Source organism: Micromys minutus (assembly GCF_963924665.1).
Source record: "Micromys minutus genome assembly, chromosome: 22".
In the NCBI taxonomy this organism is placed as follows: domain Eukaryota; kingdom Metazoa; phylum Chordata; class Mammalia; order Rodentia; family Muridae; genus Micromys; species Micromys minutus.
In genome coordinates this window covers 29,391,686-29,409,896 of record NC_137957.1, presented here as the reverse complement: position 1 = coordinate 29,409,896, position 18,211 = coordinate 29,391,686, and the positions used below count along the sequence as shown (strand labels likewise).

General features: G+C 34.9%; 1 protein-coding gene across 1 annotated transcript in view; it reads right to left on the bottom strand.

Annotated features, from left to right (window-relative positions):
- The window catches only part of LRRIQ1 (leucine rich repeats and IQ motif containing 1), a gene marked incomplete at both ends in the record, with an annotated part of 187,224 nt that overhangs the window by 112,257 nt on the left and 56,756 nt on the right, over positions 1 to 18,211 (bottom strand). Inside the window, 2 exons of the mRNA XM_080935379.1 lie at positions 10,147 to 10,240; positions 13,379 to 13,452. Of these exons, the coding sequence (XP_080791505.1) occupies positions 10,147 to 10,240; positions 13,379 to 13,452 (168 nt within the window). The remainder of the gene's footprint in view (positions 1 to 10,146; positions 10,241 to 13,378; positions 13,453 to 18,211) is intronic.

Here is an 18,211-nt window from a genome sequence, read left to right as displayed (position 1 = left end):
GAAGACTTTGACTATTTCCATGTTGCGTTTTGTTTTACATGTACTTTACGCTTATTGTAACTAGTAGGTTTTCAATGCATACTGTCAAGCCCTTGAAAAAAATCAAGTACTGACTCAAAAACATATTCACATCGTTTTATGTAAAATTTATTTTAATGTCTGAAAAAACAGTACTGACAAAAATGTATAATTTTAAGCAAAGAATGTTTAAAATCTATACATTTATCTTTGATTTGCAAAATAAAGTTGTTAAAAAAAAAAGTGAGCTGTAAAAGCTCAGCTCTATATGTAGCCTCTGGTTAGCCTTGTCACCGTTCATGAATCACTATGGAAATAGAAATTCCAGCTAGAATTTGGAGAAGTTGATCTATTAAACAATAAAGGTGTCCACTGGGGGGGGGGAGGAAGCACTGAGGATCAAAAAAAAAATGATCCTAATGTTTAAAGAAATGAGTTCCTCATAGAAAATCTAACAGATCTAGATAACCAAAGACACAGAACAGAAAGAGATGACATGCTCATGTATAGAAGAAATCAACATTATTAAAGTAATATTTTATCCCAAACTAATTTAGAGATTCAGTTGAGCCTCAGTATGAATCGATGCAAGCGTTTAATGAATATTATCAGATGAACTTAAATGGAGAAGTGGAGATCCAGGATACCAAATAACTGAAGAAGAAACAAAGGTCAGAAAGATAACATCTGATTTCTAGAGTATGATTGGACATACAGAATGTAAGGTAGTATGCATTAGAATTTGGTGGAGAACAAAAAACAAGAACCAAAACCAAAATGAAACTATCACAACAAGAAAACATCTGCGGGTATCACTATCCCTCACTTCAAGCTATATTACAAGGCAATTGTGCTGAAAACTGCATGATACTGGTACAGAAATAGGCACGTGGATCAATGGAATAGAATAGAAGATCCAGAAATGAGCCCTCAAGTATATGGTCACCAATTTTTGACAAAGGAGCCATAAACATTCAATGGAAAAAGGACAGCCTATTCAACAAATGGTGCTGGTCCAACTGGCACTCAGCATGCAAAACAATGAATATAGACCCTTTCTTATCTCCTTGTACAAAGCTCAAGTGTAAGTGGATCAAAGATCTCCACATTAAACCAGATACACTGAAACTATTAGAAAAGAAAGTAGGGAAAAACTTAGAACACATAGGCACAGGAGAAAATTTTCTGAACAAAACACCAATGGCTCAAGCTCTAAGGTCAAAGATTAACAAATGGGACTTAATGAGATTGCAAAATTTCTGTAAGGCTAAGGACATTGTCAAGAAAACAAAACGGCAGCCAACAGAATGGTAAACGATCTGTACCAACCCCATATCAGATAGAGACCTAATGTCCAAGGTATACAGAGAACTCAAAAAGCTAGTCACCAGATAATTAAACAACCCTATTAAAAATGGGGTACAGAGCTAAACAAAACGTTCTCAATTGAGGAATATCGAATGGCTGAGAAACATCTAAGGAAGTACTCAACATCCTTAGCCATCAGGGAAATGCAAATCAAAACAATCCTGAGATTCCACCTCACACCAGTCAGATTGGCCAAGATCCAAAACTCAGATGACAGCAGGTGCTGGTAAGGTTGCGGAGAAATAGGAACACTTCTCCACTGTTGGTGGGGTTGTAAATTGATACAACCACTCTGGAAATCAGTCTGGCGATTCCTTAGAAAATTGGACATAGTACCACCTGAAGATCAGGCTATTCCACTTCTGGGCATATATCCCAGAGACACTGCAATATTCAACAAAGATACATGCACCACAATGTTCATAGCAGCTCTATTTATAATAGCCAGAAGCTGGTAAGAACCCATATGTCCTTCAGTAGATTAATGGATACAAAAATTGTGGTACATTTACACAATGGAGTACTACTCATCCATCAGAAACAATGACTTAACCAAATTCTTAAGAAAATGGGTACATCTAGAGAATATCATCCTAAGTGAGATAACCCAGTCACAAAAGAACAGACATAATATGCAGTCATTGATAGTGGGATACTAACTCCAGAGTCTCAGACTGCCCCAGAAACAACTCACAGACTGTGAGAAGTCCAAGAAAAAAAAGAAAAAAAAAGATAAGAAAACAAAACAAAAAAACCTGTTATGCTCAATCCTTACACACCAAGAAAACTTTGACTAACTCCGAGTTACATCCTGTTTTACATGTACTTTTTGCTCATTGTAACTAGTAAGATCTTAATGCAGAGTATCAAACCTTAAAAAAGAAAGAAAAAAAAGAAAAAGCCAAGCACAGACACAATTGTATTTGTATACATTTATGCAAAGATGTTTAATTTTTTTCTTTTTTCTTTACTTTTTAAAATAAAGTTTAAAAAAAGATATTTCCTTTAATATTCTTCAATGGACTATTATAATAAAACATTATTGCTTATGTGAAAAAAAAATGAATCGACAAATGTGACCTCATGAAATTGCAAAGCTTCTGTAATGCTAAGAAAACTGTTAAGAAGACAAAACTGCAGCCTACAGATTGGGAAAGGATATTTACCAAATCTATATCTGACAGAGGAATAGTATCCAATATATACAAAGAACACAGGAAGCTAGACTATAGAGAAACAAATAATCCTATTAAAATTGGGTACATGGCTAAAAAAATATTCTCTATTGAGAAATATAAAAAGGCTGTGAAGCACCTAAAGAAATGCTCAACACTCCTGATCATCAGGGAAATTCAAGTAAAAACAACCCTGAGATTCTACCTCACACCAGTTAGGATGGCTGAGATCAAATCTCAGGTGGCAGAATATGATGTGAGGATGCTGAGAAAGAGGAACACTCCTCCACTGTTGGTGGGATTTTAAACTGGTACAACTCTGGAAATCAGTCTGGCAGTTCCTCATATAATTGGACATAGTACTACCTGAAAACCTAGCTATTCCATTTCTGGGCTTATACCCCAAGATGCTCCAACATATAATAGGACACATGCTTCACCATGCTTATAGCAGCCTTATATATAATAGCCAGAAGCTGGAAAGAATCCAGATGTCCTTCAACAGATGAATGGATACAGAAAGTATGGTAAACTTACACAATGGAGTACTACTCAGTTATTAGAAATAATGACTTCATTAAATTCATAGACAAATAGATCGAACTAGAAACTATCATCCTGAGTGAGGTTACAGAAGAACACAAATGGTATGCACTCACTTATAAGTGGATACTAGCCCCAGAAAGCTCTGAATACCCATTAACCAAGAAACATTTCACAGAACATGAAGCTCAAGAAGGAGAAAGGCCAAAATGGGGATGCTTCAGTCATTTTTGGAAAAGGGAACAGAACTCTTACGGTGAGAGAATGCAAGGTCAAATGGAGGAACAGGAATTGAAGAAAAGATCACTCAGAAGCTGCCTCACCTGGGGAGGTGAGCAGTCATATGCACATATGCAGTCACCAAATCCAAGCACTACAGCTGATCCCAAAAAGTACTTACTGGCATGAACCAGACAAAGATGCCCCCCCCCCCAGGAACTATGCTAGTGTAATATAGATACAGCTGAACATGCTTACAGCTACCCATTGATCTGAACTCAAGGATCCCAATAAGGTTGCTAAAGAAAGGACCTATGCAGCTGAAAGGGGTTGCAACCACATGGGAAGATAACAACATTATCAACCAAGCAAACCCTCCAAAACTTCCATGTAGTAAAACACCAATGTTTGTGTGCACTTTAAGAGGCCTATTGATCCAGTGGTACATGTAGCTGAAGATACCAGTGTCTGCCCTCAATGTGAGAGGAGACTTTTGTTCCAGAGAGAGCATTTTTCCCAATGTAGGGAAATGCCAAGGCAATAGAATGGAGAGGGGGATCAGAAGGGAGTGCAACTTTGTAAAGGCAAATGGAGGGAGAGGAGGGATGGGAGTGGGGCGGGGGAAAGGGATAACAGCTCAAAATTAAAAAAGAGAAAAAAACATTAGTAAATAAAGCATTTGAGACTTAAAAAATAACTTTTGAGTGTTGACAGATTTATGCTTTTAACAAATGTTAAGTCAAAACAAATTATGGGCATACATGTAAAATGAAAACTTGTAGAAGACAAAAGAGAAATGGACAAAAAGAAAAAGGGGACTCAAAGGGCAAATAAAACCTAGAGCATTGATAATCTGTTAGATTAAAAATAAAAAGAAATCATGATAAAGAGAAAAATCCATTAAAAATGAAAATTATAATTTATAGGAAATCGCACCAGGAATAGTGGAGATCCAAGGACACAGGCCTGGTGAGACTGCACTTCGAGTAGCCTGGGCTCAGAGAGGTCTGGGCTGAGTGCCCGGAAAGTGTGCCCCCCACATGGTTGGTTCAGGGGAGCAAAAACTCTGCCATAGGGATTCAGTTTCTACCCAGAGGACTCTTGCTTAAAGAACAAATGCTCAGGCCATTTGCCAACAGGAACAGCAGAGATCCAGGAAAACAGGCCAGGTACACAGAAGAGTCAGGAAACAATCACTGACAACAAGATTGATAAACCCTTAGCCAGACTAACTAGAGGGCAAAGAGAGATTATCCAAATTAACAAAATCAGAAATGAAAGTGGAGACATAACTGAAACTGAGGAAATACAAGAAATCATCACATTCTACTACAAAAGCCTTTACTCAACAAAGCTGGAAAATCTAGAGGAAAAGGATGAATTCATAGACAGATACCAGATAATAAAGTTAATTCAGGACCAGGTAAACCATCTAAATAATCGCATAACACCTAATGAAATAGAAGCAGTCATCAAAAGCCTCCCAACCAAAAAAAGTCCAGGTCCAGATGGGTTGAGTGCAGAATTTTATCAGACATTTATTAATGACCTAATACCAATACTCTCCAAACTATTCCACAAAATAGAATCAGATGGAACACTACCTAATTTATTATTTGAGGCCACAATAACCCTCCTTCCTAAACCACACAACAACCCTACAAGGAAAGAGAACTTCAGACCAATCTCACTTATGAACATTGATGCAAAAATATTCAGCAAAATCCTTGAAAACTGAATCCAAGAACATATCAAAATGATCATTCATCTATGATCAAGTAGGCTTCATCCCTGGGATGCAGTGATGGTTTAATATATAGAAATCCATCAACGGAATCCACCATATAAACAAACTCAAAGAAAAAAACCACATAGTCATCTCACTAGATGTTGAGATAGCATTTGACAAAATTTAACACCCCTTCATTTTAAATGTCTTGGAAAGAACAGGAATCCAAGAAACATACCTAAACATCATGAAAGCAATATACAGCAAACCAATAGCTACATCAAACTTATCAGTGAAAAACTTCAAGCAATACCACTAAAATCAGGGACTAGACAAGGCAGCCCACTCTCCCCCTACCTATTCAACATAGTACTGGAAGTCCTGGACAAAGCAATTAGAAAGCAAAAGGAAATCAAAGGGATACAAATTGGAAAGGAAAAAGTTAAAACATCAAGGTTTGTAGATGAAATGATAGTGTACTTAAGTGACCCCACAAATTCCACCAGAAAACTTCTACAGCTGATAAACAAGTTCAGCAAAGTGGCTTAATATAAAATTGACTCAAAGAAATCAGTAGCCTTCCTCTACTCAAAGGACAAACATGTGGAGAAAGAAATTAGGGAAAAGATACCCTTCACAATAGTCACAAAGTTTATGAAATGCCTTGTTGTGACTTTAACTAAGCAACTGAAGGGCCTGTATGACAAGAACTTCAAATTTCTAATGATGAAAATCAAGGAAGATCTCAGAAAATGGAAATATCTCCCATGCTCTTGATTGGAATGAACAACATTGTAAAAACGACCATCTTACCAAAATCAATCTACAGATTCAATACAATCCCCATCAAAATTCCAACCCAATTCTTCATAGAGTTGAAAAGAGCAATGTGTAATTTAATCTGGAATAACAAAGACCTAGAACAGCAAAATCCATCCTCAAAAACAAGAAAACATCTGCGGGAATCACTATCCCTGACCTCAAGGTATATTACAAGGCAATTGTGCTGAAAACTGCATGGTACTGGTACAGAAATAGGCACGTGGATCAATGGAATAGAATAGAAGATTTAGAAATGAGCCTGCACATATATGGCCACTTGATTTTTGACAAAGGAGCTGTAAACATTCAATGGAAAAAGGACAGCCTATTCAACAAATTGTGTTGGTCCAATTGTCCATCAGCATGCAGTAGAATGAAAATAGACCCTTTCTTATCTCCTTGTACAAAGCTCAAGAGCAAGTGGATCAAAGATCTCCACATTAAGCCAGGTACCCTGAAATTGTCAGAAGAGAATTTAGGGAAAACCTTAGAACACATAGGCATAGGAGAAAATTTCCTGAACAGAACACCAATGGCTCCTGCTCTAAGGTCAAATATTGACTAATGGGACTTAATGAGATTGCAATGTTCCTGTAAGGCTAAGGACACTTAAAAATCAAAACAACAGCCAACAGACTGGGAAAATATCTTTACCAACCCTACATCTGATAGAGGCCGAATATCCAAGGTATACAAAGAACTCAAGAAGTTAGACACCAGAGAACCAAATAACCCTATTAAAAACTGGGGTACAGAGCTAAACAAAAAGTTCTCTATTGAATATGGAATGACTGAGAAGCATCTAATGAAGAGCTCAACATCATTAGCCATCAGGGAAATGTAATTCAAAACAACCCTGAGATTCCACCTCACACCAATCAGAATGACTAAGGTCAAAAATTCAGATGACAGCAGATGCTGGCAAGGATGCAGAGAAAGAGGAACCCTTCTCCACTGTTGCTGAAGTTGTAAACTGGTGCAACCACTCTAGAAATCAGTTTGGAGATTCCTCCAAAAATTGCACATAGTACTACATGAAGACCCAACTATTCCACTTCTGGGCATATACCCCAGAGAAGCTCCAACATACAACAAACACACATGCACCACAATTTTCATAGCAGCCCTATTCATAATAGCCAGAATCTGGAAAGAACCCAGATGTCCTTCAGTAGATGAATGGATAGAAAAATTATGATATTTTTACACAATGGAGTACTACTCAAATATCAGAAACAATGATTTAAAGAAATTTTTTAAGAAAATGGATGCAACTAAAGAATATCATCCTGAGTGAGATAACCCAGTCACAAAAGATCAGACATAATATGCAGTCACTGGTAATTGGATACTAACCCCAGAAAGCTCTGAATACCCCAGAAACAACTCACAGACTATATGAAGTTCAAGAAAATAGAAAGGCCCAAAAAAAAAAAAAAAAAAAAAGAAAAGAAAAAAAAAAAGAAAAAAAGAAATGAAATACCATTATGCTTAATCTTTACACACCAAGAAAACTTTGTTTTAGTATAGTTTTATGCAAAAATGCTTAAAATCTGTACATTTATCTTTGTTTTTTTAAAATAAAGTTGTTCAATTTAAAAAGAAAAAAAAAGATAAAGAAAAGGTTCAGGGATCTTTAAGGAATAGGTGTTGCAAAGACTCTAAGAGAAAAATCACGTAGAATTCCCAGAATGGTGGGTGAGGTTATGCAGAAAAATCTCATCACCGTTGAGTACGTAACATACACACACTTAGGGAGAGAGAGAGAGAGAAAGAGAGAGAGAGAGAGAGAGAGAGAGAGAGAGAGAGAGAGAGAGAAGCAGAGACAGAGAGACAGAGAGAGGGGCAGGAGGCAGAGTACTAGAAGAAAGGTGGGAGCGCATCAATGGGAGGAGAAGCCCGTGGCCCTGGGAAGGCTCCATACTCCAGTGTAGGGGAATGTCAGAAGGCAGTGGGTGGGTGTGGGAGCATTCTCATAGAGGCAGGGGCAGAGGGGATAGGATTGGAGGATTCCAGATGGGAATCTGGGAAAAGGGATAACATTTGAACTGTAAGTAAAGAAAATGTCCAATAAAAAATAATGATTGTAAAAAAAAGATGAAGGTAGAAATGAATCTAGGAGGTACTGAGGCTGAATATAATCAAAATACAGTGTATGAAACTCTCAAAGAATAAAATATTTTAAGATGAAAAACAAAATTATAAAATTTAGCAAAATCTAATAATTTATAAATTGTTTTAAATTGAAAAATCATTAGGCATAAATAATGAAAATCATTAGCATTATCTTATATACTACAAATGCCAGCAATAATTTGTCTAATAAAAATAAAAACTGTTGCTGGAGAGATGGCTAAGCAGTTAAAAGCACAGTTTGTTCTTCCAGAGGTCCTGAGTTCACTTCCCAGGAACCACATGGTGTCTCACATACATCAGTAAAGGGGTCCAATATCTTCTTCCGACAAACAGGTATAAATGCAGGTAGAGCACTCATATACATAATATAAATAAAAAATAAAAAATATATATAAAAATAAAAACTATTAACCTCTCATTTTACAGAGGTTATAAAAACTATTATTAACCTCTCATATTACAGAGACCATTCATTGACTGAAGCAGACATTAAGTTTACACAAGTAATATAAGAGTGTCTTAGGTCAGTACTCCAGGAACACTGGGCATGGTTGATCTACACCAAATATACAGAAACAAAAATATTCAATCCAAAATAATGACAAAGTAGAAAGTCATGTTAACTAAATACGCTAATATAAACCTAGAGGTATAGATAAAACTATTTTATCATATCCACGTTGACGTAAGTGCATAGGACCACACATACGTCCTTTATAGATGAATATTTAGATTTTATACAAAGAAAATAATGAAAACAGTAAGTTTAGGGATAGCACTAGATATTAGCTATGTTCCAAAATATTGCAGTATTCAACAATTAGGCACTACTCATGTGGAAATAACCAGATAAAGAAGAGACAAAACAACTGAGTATTTTCTACTTGGCTACTAACATAAATATTGTTACATCAAATATTTTATATAGAGAGTAAATTTTCATTAAAGGTGAGCTAGGCTTGAATTTCTATGTGAGGCATAGTTTGATGTTTTGACAAGCAAACATCTCCAAGCCATTCACTTTAATCAGATTAATTTGAAATTCTTTTAAATGTAAAAATTAGCTTGGATGTTCAGGACAGTAACAATATGTTAGAATCTATGAGATATATAATCAAGATTTGAATTGGATTTACTGGATTTTAATTATTTTTTTTAGTTCCTAAGTTTTGAAGTGAACCGTCCTCAGACCTCTTAAAGTCAACAGTGTGTAGATTGTCCTTAAGTTCACCAGTCAGCCACATGAGCTTACAAGGAATATATGAGAACACTGATTAATGTTGGGAATGAAGTATAAGAACACTGTGAGATTCTGAGATTAGGTTTTCCAGCTGGGCTCCTCCTACTCAAGAGCCAAATCAATATTTCATTCAGTGAAAATTTCCTGATGTTCCTCTGCCACTTAACATGCTCCATTAATCATCAGTCAATGAAACAAATTCTCAAAGGAGATTTCAAATGTTGCCTGTGGATTATGTTTTAAAAGAGATTTTTTTTCAGTACATCAGTTTTTTTTCATGTTATCACTGGCTTGACATGAAAGTAAGAAACCCATTGGGAAATTCTATAACTAATCCATTTGTTGGTACCATGGGGTTATATAAAGTTCACCAAGGCAAACTGTATCAAAGTTGAGTAAGTCCTTTCATTAACAAATCCATCTTTTATAGACTTCTTGATTTTAAACCCTCTAGATAAATGAATCTCTCCTTATAGATAATGAAATGCATATTAGAACATATTTCTCACTGAAATATGACAGGCTGAGTTTTTAAAGAAAGAAACACACCAGCCCAGTTTTATTTTGTCAGTCCAACTTTACAAATAAGATAATTGAAATGGTAAGTTACACGGTATAACTGGCTTCCAAACTGGCTATCAAAGAAAAATCCAAGGTAATATCATAGTAAGTTGACTTGCCACCAATTGTTTGCATCACAATCAAACTTTCAAGTTTCTATTAACTCATCAATATGTGAGAAAATATGCTAGGCTAATGATATTTTAGAACTATATTCATGACACTAAAAAATAAAAACTATTTTCAAGTAATTTGAATAATTTTTTGTAGAAAATTTTGTATCATATTTTGTCTCAAGAACTGTAATATTTATGGATTATAAACAGATTCCTTACCTCCAGTTTATTTCCTGGAGTACTGGGTTTCCACTGAGACAAAGCTCACAGAGAGAGTGGCATGCATTGAACCAACACATGACATTTGTCAGATCTACAAAGAAGAAAATTGGTTCAAATGTATTTTTAAAATGTTAAATCTATAGATGTTTTAAAAATAAAATGTCATACGTTAATCTCCAATCTCATTATTCTGTCAAAATTGATATAATATTTAAGATTTTCTTAATCTTAAGACAGAGTATTAAGTAGAAAATAGACAAGTATAAATTATGTTTCTATGATTTAGCAAATGTGTGAACTTAGGCAAATCAATCCTACAATCCACCTTTTGTCTGTCTTGGTATGTAAGAACTAAATGAGGTGATGCACTTCAAGTTCTACTATAACTGGAACAAAAATTATGACACCAAACATAAAGTAGCGATATTTGTTAAAGCTAAATATAAATAGACAGAGCCACATAGACCTATATTTTTAGAAGAAAAACTTTAAACAAATCTAGGCTGTTGTACAAAGCCATGTCTGTGGACTTATTTCCCATAGAAAATGAAAACTGAATACAGTTGCAAAAGTATGTGTACACATAAAGACACCCACCGACATAACATACCTATTTCTATGTCTGACAGAAAAGAAACGCACAATAACCCTTCTAACCTTTCCGTGATCTTAATAATTTTCTGTCTACAAAAATATTATTGTTCCTTTAGAAGTACACTAGAATACAGAGTCTGTTCTGTTGAACCAAAATAGATATGTTATGAAGGAAAATAGAATTTTTTTAGAAGTTTCTGATGCAGTTTATTCAGTTTCCTTATTGAAACAAGTCACTTCTTCAGCTTTTCTCTAGAAACTACCTTGCTAATCAAAATGTAGCCCAGAATCCCAAAGAGTTGACATCATGGAGGTAGGTGAGTTCCTATAAATGGGCACTTCTACCTCTATGCACTAAATAATGATTTGTATTTTAACATTTTCACATGGTGCTACTGCCCTTAAATGGGGCCATTTGTTTCAAAGTATGCAAAGCTTTTTTTTTTTTTTTCACTTTTAAGATATTTGCTTTATTTAAAAAAAAACCAGTCATAACCGGTATAATTGATATACATTGCTGTGGAAAATAGAATTTTTAGAAAAAAAAAGATTGAGAAGAAGGTGGATGAATACTGAGAACTCATCACATGTCACTGGCAAAATGATGGGTGTTTTACAGGCTAGAAAATACACAAAATAGCCCAGGTTGCCAGTTTCAAATGTCAGGGCTGATAAATCTGTCACTAAAACATATGTAACATCAGTCCAATAACATGAGTCCTGGTCACTGATCCCAAAGATCACCTAAAGTCCAAAACAATACACACTCTTGTGAAGTCCAGGCTCTGCAGTAGAGGTATACACACAATGGAAAACTAAAACGTCCTGTGGGGGAAAAATGATCAAGCTGAGCCTGCAAGAAAGGAAACTGATCAGTAACAATTTAACTGCTTGTCAAAATAATCCTCCTACACCTACTCTATTATCAACAAATTGTGATTTTATGTACTTATCCAATAAATGCATAGTGGATACATAAGTATTCAAAACAGGTTGCATAAGAATATTTGCATGAAAGCAAATGGATGAAACTAGAAAATATTCTCAGCGAAGTAACTAAGACCCAAAATGACATGAATAGTATGTACTCACTAATAAGTGGATATTAGCAAAATAAAAAAAAAAAAAGTACAGAATGTCCAGGATACCATCTTTGGAACTCAGGACAGTTAAAAAGCTTAAAGGCCCAAGTGAATAGAAGACAGCAATCAAGAGAGGCATAGGGAGTGAGGGTCCTGGATGGGAGAGGGGACAGGGAGGGGAAATGGGGAACATGATCAGTTATATGAGGGGAAACAGGAGAGAAGCCTTGAGAGACAGCAGAAAGACTTGAAACAGACAACCTTGATGGGGTGGGGGGGCTCCAGAATGTACCAGAGACCTGTGCGGTGAGAAACTCTCAGGACTCAAAGAGAGGAACACTAGATGAAATGCCCTACAGTGGGGAGAAGGAACTTATAGAGCCCACTTCCAGTAAAAGACAGGACATTAAGTGAGGGATGGGGTCTGTCATCCCACAGTCAAAATTCTGACCCAGAATTGTTCTTGCCTGAAAGAACTGTAGGGATGGAAATGGAGAGGAGCCTGAGGAAGAAAAGATACAGTGAGAGGCCCAAAGTGGGATCTGGCTCAAGTGGAGCCCCAAAGGCCTGCCACTAATTACTGAAGCTATGGAGAACTCACAGAAAAAGGGACCTATCATGACTGCTTCTGAAAGACCCAACAAGCAACTTAAAGAGTCAAAGGAAGATATTTACACCCAACTAATGAACAGAAGCCGTTGACCTCTGTGGTTGAATTAGGGAAAAGCTGGAAGATGCTGAGGAGGAGGACCAGCAGTCACCAAAACCAGAACCCCTGAGATCTCTCAGACACTGAGCCAACCAGGTAACATACACTAGCTGGTACCTCATCCTCATCCCCCCAACATATACACAGCAGAAGACTGCTCTAGCCTCAGTGGGAAATCTGCCTAACCCTTGAGAGACTTGAGGAAGAGGAGGGAAAAGTAAGGAGGTGGGGACATCCTCTTAGAAACTGGCAGAGAGGCATAATTTAAGGAAATGTTGGAGGGAGGACCAGGAAGGAGTAACAACTGGACTGTAAAAAAAAAATAAATAAATAAGGGCAAAAAAGAAAAGAAAAGAATATCTCCATGAATTTTGCATTCATGGTGACTAAAATTTCAAACTATCAGTCAAAAAAAGTACACCCAAATTGTATACGTTTAGTGAATATATAAAATTATCACCAACATGCATAATGTTGAGAAAATAATATATTACAATTTCATACAAATACTAAGCAAAGAATTTTGGAGTCAAAAGGCAATATTGTTTGTTTAATATAAAGGCAAACTTAGCTTATGGTGGCAAATTCTGATTGTGGCTGCTATTTGGAGGGGACTGACTTGGAATATACTTGAAAAAATATTTGAGGGGGATTTGTGCAGTTCATTATACTTTAATTAACCTTCAATAGGTGAGTAGTCAAGAACAAAACAAATCTAGCAATAGTCTTTTTACTCACTTTTATATATACAAATGTGTGTGTACTCATAACAGCCATTTGCAATATTTGAAACAGAAATTCAAAATCCTATTATTCAAAACAAAAAAAAAAATTCCAAACTTACCAGAAAGACAATTGTTGCTGACATCTAGCTTTTCCAATGACACAAAATGAAAAAGTGGTACAATTGTACCTAAACTAAAAAGAAAATACAAAAGTCCATTGAAAAAATTAACAAGCATATTCTTATTATAATTCATTTGAAGTACAACTCATTTACCTAATAAAATTACATAATTACAAGGAATTATGTGCAATTATCCATAATTGCATAATACAATGCAGTACAATTAAAACATTGAGTAACAGTATGTATTAAAAATGTAAAAAGTCTCAGAATGTAAGTAATCCTATTATGGAAAACCGTTCTTCATTTTTAAAGAGAATTTACCATGGAACATTAAAATAATGGAAGATTTTTTATTCATTTAAAACAGAAATTACCATAGAATTGCAAATTTCAGTCACAAATACCATGGGCTTTGATGTGCACTTGCTATTCAATTTAAAAATGGGTAGCTATTTGGTTATTATTCTGTTTTATCTTTTTAGAAAACTAGTTATACAGAAAATACATCATTTGATTTCCCATCTTTAGTTTAACCACATAACCTAAATCTTTGTTGTTGTTGTTGTTGTTGTTGTTGTTTAGCTTACTTTATCTGACCTTGTTTAATTATCCAAAGAGTCAAGGTCAAATGTATTTGAGGCTGGCCTTAAAGTCACCTTGCATCAAAGGGTAATTTTCTGCTTCTATATCATTAATGTTGAGATTACAAGTGTGCACAGTAATGCCCTGTTTTGGTCTGAATTTTATAGTTTTTTACACTGAATGACCTAAATCTTTAAGGGAAAACTTTGGGGAGGGCTTACTCTAATATTTTTAGTTTTTAAATTTAAATAAAACTATACACTTTCTCCATTTCATTACTCTAGAGCAAGGCAATTTTTTATTATTATTACAATCAAATTTATACACAGATGTGTGTGTGTAAACCACAACTTGACACACTGTAGATATTAATAAATTATGGGGATGCCCAGCTACCTCACAGTTATGGAATCGTTGAGTTAAGGAACATCCTGAGAAGGGTTTAGAAAAACTGTAAAAGTCGGAATTGTCTATGAAGCAGTTTCCCCTAAAAATATTGGCAATGTCAATGGGCATTTTAAAATGTAAAAGGGAAATATTTTACCGTTTTATTTCTAGCGAAAAATCTAGAGGCAACTAGCAACTAGAGGAAAACAGAAAATTAAATTCTCACAGAGTTAAACTCTCTTATTAGTTGCCTGATAAAGAGTGTAAACTGTGAAACCATATAGCACACACAGACAACAAACAACAGACTGTGTGTGTGTGTGTAAATATATAAATACATAAAAATAGTAAGTCCAGCAGAAATAAGGAGTGATAACATTATAAAATTTTATATTATTAAAGTGTGTTTAACCTGGCCAAAATTAAATTACAATATATATTCTCATAATCTATGTATTATAAATTATAATAATAAAATTATTGATACAAAAATTCTTCTATTTATTTTCCATTTTATAAAGGTCACTGGAAAATATTTTAAGCAAGGAATATAAAATATAAAATGATCAATGACTCAAAAAATATATAGCCTTTTAAATAAAAGCCGTTTTTACAAATTAATTTCTTTTTGATTGGTATTTCTACTGGAGACAAGTCAATCAACCCTTTGTAGCATAAAAACACACTACTATGGTTATTTCCAAAATAAAATCACACTAGTTTACATGAATCTTTAATTTAAAAAATTTTTTGCCTAAGTACCTATTATGATAGCTAGAAATGTCTTTGTAGTTAATTCTTCCTATTAATATTGGAATTTTGCAATTGTTCACCATAATGTTCAGATAAAGAAGAGTTGGGTCTTATAATAATAATTCTCTGTCATCTCTCTCTCTCTCTCTCTCTCTCTCTCTCTCTCTCTCTCTCTCTCTCTCTCTCTCTCTCTCTCTCTCCCTCCCTCCCTCCCTCATTCCCTCCCTCCCTCCCTCCCTCTTTCATAACTATTATTCTAAGGTCAGAGGCCACACACCAGCACTGTGCCTTAAAGCTTTACAGGGTCTGGCACAGACTCACCCTTGTATGTACCTTGACTAATCCCTTGTACTATCCTGTTCTGCATTAGTAGAGGAAAGAAGATACTACTGATGGAACATAGACAAAATAATGAGGCTAGAAGAAAATGCCTTTCAATACTGTTACTGAGTACAATCCAACCATTCATTCCAATCCTGTGGACTACTCCTTCTTTCATAGAGTCTTGTGGGTGACGGGTGTAGAATATAAAAAAAACTAAGAGAAAATATGAAAACTATTGGCTATATAAACACTTCTTTGTACAACATAAGTACAATTGACTTATGTCACATGGATGTGACAGGAAGAAAAGCAAGAGAGGATAAAGAAAGAAAAGGCAGGGAAGAAGCAAGGCAGCTGAAGGAAAGGAGGAGAAAGCCAGAGCAGAATTAAAACATTGTGGTTAGATAATTATTGGATTTCAGTCTTCATATTATATTGTTTCATGCCTGATTGTATTTTTGATAATTTTTATAGTATAAAATTTTGATTCTTTATGTGACAATATAAAAATAATACATTGTGTTTTGTAACTTTATTTTTATAATCATACATTGTTTTTTGTAACTTTATTTTAATAACTTTACTACATCTTAATATTAAGTCCTTGTCTTTTTACTAACACCCAGTAGCTAATGAATTATTTTTCTCTTTATAAAATGGTTCCACTGTTTCCTCCAGAATATTTTGTGTACTTCTCAATGCTATATGGTAAAATACATTTGAAAACATCAAAGAAAAATAATCAATACAATCTTTAAAAACCACGTTTTCAATAAAATCAATTTACATAAATAAGCATCTGCTATGGTCAGATATCATACAAATTCTCTTGAAAATCATGATTTGTAAATTTTCCTTTTTTGAAATCTAATTCAAGTGATGTGGATATTCATGATTCTTTATGACTATTCTTTTTGATGGTAGAAAACTGATTGTAGATTTATTTTTCTCAAATATCTATAGTTTTTTTTTCCCTTTACTGACATTTAATGAATACTTTTTCAGAGAAAATTCAAACCAGAGAGACAAAGGGACATTCGTGAAAACTTAATACCACTTGACCTTGTCACATTAGCCTTGGGCATTAAGCGATATAAATTTCAAAGACGACAAAAAGCAAGAGTTTTGTACATTGAGCACCCAATGGATAACTTTCCACTCTGCTCCCACTTAGAGTCTCAGGACAGTTTATATATCCAGAGTCTTCTTGTTAGAACTCCACTCAGTCAAACTGAAACCAGTCACATGTCTTAATGAAAATTTAAAACAGAAGACAGGATGAAACTAGTATTCTAAACAATATTCTCAAAGTAATGTTTTTTACATGTATTTCATTTGCTTGGAAAGAAAGTATGTTAATGTGTAATCTCTTCTTTGTGATGGAAATAGTTACTAAAATGTATATATACATATGTATATATATGTATGTATATATGTATATATATAAATACATATAATCTGCATTATAAATTCATTGATTTTTGAAGTGGGCACACACATATTCCCTATCAGAATGACAGCTAGAACTTGGCAATTGGAAGGCAGGCAACAGCAGCCCATTGATACTTGGGAAGAAGTTAAGGTTCAGACAATGAAAAGATATGCCCAGTGTCAACTGACTGGGATGTAAAAGGTTCAAACCACAAACTTGAACTGTCCTATCCAAATTTTAATATCTACTCTATGGTTCTGTAGACAGTTCACAGAGAGAACACTGTGACACAGATCATAGCTAAAGAAATAAATCAGCTGAGAAAAAAAAACTAAGGCTTGATATACGTATATATTATGTCATTAGAAAGTAACAATAATTTCATGTATTAATTTCATAATATTATTAGGAAATAATACTTTTATTCCCTCGTGTGTCTTCAGGTCTCCTGCTTTACTAGTAGCTCCTTCTGACATACACAACACATTTTATAGCATAACAGGTATTTTAAAATGTGGCAGTGTTATTAAAAATACAACGGGGTCTACATAATTTACATATAGTATATAATTGCTTTATAATGACTATAAATGTTACTTTCATAAGGACATTTCTGTAACAATGTGCGCTGTAAATTGACTGTATCCCTCACATACCTCTGTGCTCCCACTGCTGCCTGCCGCCTTTGTTCATAGGCAGTTTTGTCTCTATGACCACACCATATATGTGTGCATAGTGATTTCTGTAAACTCTGGGCATCATGAATGAAAGAAAACCTGCTGCTTATTTTGAGTCAGGATAACATTTTGTACAGAAAAAGCTAAAATGGTAAAAATGATTGTAAGATATTTTTATGGTTATGACACCTGCTCTTCATTGTTATAGCTCTCAAATATGAAGTGCCTTTTGTGTACTCAAATGTTATATCGAAGTAAACAAAATTTGAAATAACAATGACTTGAAAGGATTATTCTAATGACAATTATCAATTCTAAAACCAAAATTGATCGAGCTGAAAATTTCTTCCTCCCCCCCTTTTTTTACTGAATTTTTTTTTGCATTTACATTTCAGATGTTATCCCCTTTCCCCCAATCCTATCCTCCCTCCCCCTCCCATTCATTCCATGAAGGTGGGCCCTCTCCAACTACCCTCTCCCACCTCAGCTCCTTGGCATTCCCCTACACTGTGAAACAAGCCTTCACTGAACCAAAGATCTCTCCTCCCACTGATGTCAAAAAATGCTATCCTCTGCTGCATATGGACCTCAGGCGATGGGTCTTTCCATGTAAACTCATTAGTTGGTGTTTTAGACCCTGGGAGCTGTGGATAGGTTTGGATAGTTGATAAT